This window comes from Sinohyriopsis cumingii, chromosome 13 (genome assembly GCF_028554795.1).
Source record: "Sinohyriopsis cumingii isolate HCF-2022 chromosome 13, ASM2855479v2, whole genome shotgun sequence".
NCBI lineage: Eukaryota > Metazoa > Mollusca > Bivalvia > Unionida > Unionidae > Sinohyriopsis > Sinohyriopsis cumingii.
In genome coordinates, this window is record NC_142973.1 from 78,074,039 (window position 1) to 78,080,038 (window position 6,000).

The window sequence follows — 6,000 nt, forward strand, 5'->3', positions numbered from 1 at the left end:
GTTGAATATTAATCATGCGAAAGTTCATTATTTTGGTTCGGTGTTGAACTGATTTTGGTCATTTTGTATTAAATATGGAGTTGTTGTTTTCGGGTTGAACGCCATTTCTCAGCGCGATATGATATCTATGGCGCCCAGTATAACTGTTGGAGGATGAACCCGGGAAAACCCCGAAGAGAACGACCACTCCAGGGGAAGCTACTGTTGTCTTTCTCACATACCCACATTGGCTGAGTCCGAAACTAGATTCCTCGAGGAGGTGAGATGACATTAAATCTATAAAAACGGAATAAGACATATATAATGGAGTTTGGCAAGCGTAATACAGCGATGTGATTTTTTGGTGAATAAGCAGTGATCCGTGACGGAGAGCGCTTTAGACCACTCGGCCACTCGGGGCCCCCACCAACTAATAAGTAAATCCGCATCAGCTGGGTTTGTCGTCAATCCCTGTTCGCTCTTCAAAGTATTCCAGCGCCACCATTGATGACCAATATTCACCCGAGTCTTACTTTTACCTAATGCATGCTTTTTCTTCTCAGATCCGCTTTTTTTAAAAAGCGGGCTTGCATATCTTCTTTCCTTCTGGAAAAGAGTTGTCTGACACTTGCGAATGTTGTTTTTCTTAGATTAGTCACTAGCGGAATTTGTCGAATATTTGACAGCAATACGTTTGGAGTAATACTGACAACTTAGGCGACTGAATTAAGAGGTTGTGCCTCTTGATTCCAAACTGAATATTTGATCATTGTTTAAACCTAACATCTTGATTATTTCAAAGAACGATTAATGCCAGATAATTTTTAATTTTAAAAAGAAAACCCACCCCAAATCATTTCTCTACTTCCAAGCGTAGAAGAATGGTGATATTTATGACAAACGGCGGCATTGGGGCTTTAATGACTGTAGTATAGAGTAGTGTAAGGCTAAATCATTTCTCTCCTTCCAACCTTGGAAGAATGTTGAAATTTATGAAAAACGGCGGCATTGGGGTTTTAATGACTGTAGCATGGAGCTATGTAATATTATTTTATCCATTACGGATACTAAAGAACCAAATTGGTTCAAGAAGCACTATAGAAGTTAGATGAGCCACATTTTCATTCAATTAAAAGGTTACACCTTTTGTCGCAGTTTTTAGCTCTACTTATCAAATAGCAGAAGAGCTTATTGAATAGTCTGTTGTCCGTCATCCGTTAGCTCATATGTGTTATCACTACTCATCCTCGTCATGAAACTTTACACACACATATGCACATTCAGCCTTAGGTCCAATCAGTCCTAAATGAACATAGTGCTGTTCAGATATACAGTATGGCCACCTGAGCAACCATCTTAAAAAACTTGTTATCACTATTCCTAATGAACGGATGACGTCGAGGTCACTTGAGGCAGCGCTTTACAGTTCCGTATTTGCATAGGATTAGATTTTTTAAGAAAAAAGAATTTTACAAGATTTCTTCACTGGTTATCCTGGGTATTTAAAATAAAACCGTGTATATATTTGGTATTGTTAAAAGAACTTTTAAGACCCAATATTTTGGCGTATGATTGATGGATATAATCTGGGTTATAGAGTATAGAGGTTGGCCATACATAAGATGTGCACCTCTCAAAAATACTACTATCGCCGCTTGGCCGTTTTCACTTCCTGGACTTCAAATGTAAATTGTATAAAAAGGATCCATAACTTTTTTATACTTGTTATGCATTTTCATTTATTACACTTTCAGAAACTGGTATTGTGTAGGCTGTCCAAATTCGTTTTCTCTAATTTAGTCACAGCTAAAAATAGTGTACGTTAGACAATTTCAGGCTGATTTTTCGAACACATGGTGGCTTCCACTTTAGTCAGCTGTGTGCTTAGATAGTGTACAGTATCCAGTAATTGTCAGCCATTGTATATGAAAGTAACATAGAAATATGCCAACATTCTGTCCATTGTGCATGTTGCAAATGCAAACAACTTCATCTTACACCAGTCACTCTCTCAGACGTTCGTAATATATGGAGAGTGCCCACATAAAGAACATATAGTTATTATTATTATTGTGTGATATAACGCTGGTTCTATACTGAAACATTTAAGTGGCAAGCATAACAGTAATCTTTTTAAAATAATTCTCATGGTTTCCATACATAACGGCATTCATTAGTAGCAAGGACCAAGATATGCCCAGCCCCCCTCCCGCCCCAATAAAAGTGAGCTACTTTAAAAATACCCAATGCATTGTCTCAACACAGTATAATAAATCTACAGTGTGTACCGTTTGTATTTACGTATCTGTTTTATATATTTATTAGAGTTTAGTGAATAGTTGTCATGATTATGGAAAGTCGGAAATATTCATCAGCCGGAGTAATTAGCCAATATCTACGGGCAAACGTCACAGAGTGCAGTGTTGATGAGATTTCCTGATGGCATTGTTTAGTTTCGTTGTGTGTTCAGGTCAGATGTGCATAAGTGGGCCTTTAGCCAAGTAGTTCTATTACAATCTAATTGTTTGATTGATTGTGTATCTCCATCTGAACTATTTGTGACAGGGACTGATACATTGTACAATGGAATAATTGAGAAGGGATTGTTCCATTATCTGTAGACGCCTTTTATTGTTGCTATGATAGTAAATATCTTGTCGTGATACAGGTGAAATGAGGTTTATAATCGTGATTCGACTTACTCAGTATAGCAAAATAGTTCTCTGTATTTGGTGTTTGAGTGGTGACTTGTATTTTTTAGCATTTATGTACTGGCGCTACGTTACGGAAATCTAACAAGAAACCATGCAGTTGTTGGGTTGCCATGCAGTTGTGGCAATGTGATGCAAACGCGAAGTTGTGATATTTGTGGTCATTCATTGATTAGAGGAAATTAATAGCCTTGGCGTATTATTAGAACTTCGAGTAGACAACGGCCGTTGTTGAGAAGTCCTTTGAAATAAGGGGAAAACAAGTGACTTCTATCAGTATTCACGCGAGTGTTGGATTTGTTCGGTAAATAGATCCCTTGATAAATTACAGTAGTAACCAATGGTTAAGCTGAAAGACAGGAACATAAAACTTGCCACAATTATTCCTGACTAATAAATTTTACGGTTTGAACATGGATGGAACAGATCAGGTTCATGGAGCTCAAAGATCGAAGGGTAGAATGTTTCCTTATTCTTCTAACACTTGTGTATGGAAGAAAGCGAATATGCTTTATCATAATTTTTCCCGTTAATTTCATTACAAATGGATGAAAAGAAACATGTTCGCTATATGTTTCTTACACTTGATGCAACAGTGTTAAATTTAAGTTCACTACACTCCTATGTTCTAAGACTTCTAACTTCCCCATAATGAAGGTCAATAGACACACAATACTGCCACAGTGTATAGAGAAAGCAAGGGCAAACAATCATAGTTAGCTTATTTTCCTGCACAACATCAATGTTTTCTTGAGAACATGATACATAATATAAGAAAATAAGAAAGAAAAAATGCACAAATTTATATTTATTTTAAGGTTGCTCTCTACCGTTTCGTATGCATAGGGTTAGAGTTTTAAAGACAACGAATTTCCCAACATTCCTTTACTGGTTATCCAATCTAGATAAAAAGCCCTTGTACACCTTAAGTATTGTTTAAAGACCGTTTATTTCCATTTATTTGTGTGCATGATCGATATGTGTTATTTTGACTATGGAGTATACAGGTTGGCCTTACTTAGATGTGCACCTATCAAAAAGTGCTAACTCCGCTTGGTCATTTACTACTGCCTGGACATCAAAAGTAAATTGTAAAAAAACTATAACTTTTTAATACTGTTTATATATTTTGGAATTGATTCTTCTTACTTTCAGAAGCTGGTATTCGTTTCCTATCAACTGTAATAACTGCTAGTAATAAATTACTTTAAACTACGTTTAGGCTGATTTTTTCGAGCACATGGGAGCATCGATTTTGGTTAGCTGTGTGCATAGATTATGTACAGTTTCCCACAAGAACAATATGCAAAGAAATTTCAGCCACAGTACATGAAAGTAACATAAAGGTGTGCCAGCATTCTGTCAATTGTGCATGTTGCAAATGCAAACAATTTCACCTTACATCCATCAATCTCTCAGAAGTTCATAATAACTGTAGAGCGCCCCTTCAATATAATGATATCTAGCTGATTTTAAATGAAAATAGTGTCAAGGCAGCCATATTGAAAATCTTGTTTTCGCAATTCTTGTTCATATTGACATGCAATTTTCACTTCTTATGGTATCTAGTTGATTTTAAATGATTTCGACTCGGACATTCAGTATGACCGCCACAGCGACCAACTTGAAAATCTTGTTACAGCTACACTTCTGAATTGATGTTCATAGTAACATGGTGCTTTTACAAGAAAGCTTTTGATAATGTCTAGTTAGTCATAAATGCAAATGTTGTCGATCTAACATCCAATATGGCCGCCATTGCAGCCATCTTGAAAATCTTGTTATCGCTACGTGTAGTTAGTGAAAATGATTTCACTCAGACATATAATATGGCTTGTTATCGCGACACCTCCAGAATGGTCATATCAGCACAGGGCTTTTACTGAATGACTAATAATGTCTAGTTGGTTCCAAATGAAAATGTTGGCTATCAAACGTACATTATAGCTGCCGTCGTGAACATCTTTACTATTGTTACTCCACCTGATCGGAAAGTCTATTCGGCATGGAGTTTACACCAGAATACGTACTGTGTGACATCTGTTTGTCCTTAAATGCAAAATTGAGAGTATATATATATATATATATATATATATATATATATATATATATATATATATATTAGCTTTTACATTTGATATTTTTTGTAGGCAAGCTTTCATTGTCTAGTATGTTTAAAACGATGGATGCCAGTCGTCACGTGATAATCGTCCTAAGCCAATACTATATTGAGGACAGATTCCACGAAATGGAGCTAGAGGTGATACTTGGCAAGTACGCGAAGCAGGAAATCGATAGCTTTGTGGTCGTCGCGGTAAGTCCACTGAAAGCCATGCACGTACCAAAATGTCTTCACCAAACGATGAAGTGCGAGAATTCCCTGGAATGGGAAGACGATGAGGACGCAAAAGCAGCTTTCAGGATAAAGCTTCAAGAGTGCCTTGACTAGAAAGCTTAATATTCAGAGTGATAACGGTGTTGTCCTTCAGTTTGCCTTGTTTATTGTTGTTTTTCAATGGGTCTGTAGACTTGCATATTAGTTTCATTTGAGGCTAATCTTTTATTTTTTTGCATAACTGAAATTTACATTTGCGGAAGAAGGGTATGTATTACATGTGTCATATATCTTGATCAAGGCAGAAATACTCTAGAACCTTTATTAATACTTAAAAATACAATAAATAAAAGAACGTGTACCACCGTGTCGGCCCATACTGCGTTTGTAATTCTGCGCAACGATACGTCATTTCTGTAATCATTGGATGACTTGTTGTTTTTGGTCAAAATTCATATTTGTATCAAGAAAGAACGATCGTCCTTTAACTAAGAAACGTGATATTCATAAAGTGTACAAAAGTATTCAAATAAATACGAAAATGTGATTTCTAAATGTCAACATGAAGACCCACTCCATGACTTTTAACCCAGAAAAAAACCCTATTTAATATTCATCTTTTAGAATCATACAAATAAATACATTATTTAAAAGATGGAGATGTTTATCTTAGAACAATACTGCATCTTAATCCAAGTTTCTAATGTGCAAGAAGTTGTCCCACACCTACTTTATCGTCTCCTATCCAACTTGTCAAGTTCTCGCCCGAGCGGATTCTCAACAAAATTCACAGGCATATAGTCTGTATCTAAATTCTTTAGTAATTTTTTCCACATAAACGAGATGTTGTTAACACAATATTTCATATTAATTGTTGTTTCTCATCAACAGAATAGCTTAGTTTATAAAAAGTCGAACTTCTACAAATGTTTTACAAGAGCGGTTTAGGTTGCTTATTATGTCTTGCCATTTAGT

General features: G+C 36.0%; 1 protein-coding gene across 1 annotated transcript in view; it reads left to right on the top strand.

The window, feature by feature from the left end:
* Nucleotides 1-5,680, top strand: part of LOC149785863 (uncharacterized) — a 43,625-nt gene extending 37,945 nt beyond the window's left edge. The window contains exon 3 of the mRNA XM_089979840.1: nucleotides 4,841-5,680. Coding sequence (XP_089835966.1) covers nucleotides 4,841-5,139 — 299 coding nt within the window. The 3' untranslated portion in view covers nucleotides 5,140-5,680. The remainder of the gene's footprint in view (nucleotides 1-4,840) is intronic.
* The last annotated feature ends 320 nt before the right edge of the window (nucleotides 5,681-6,000 follow it).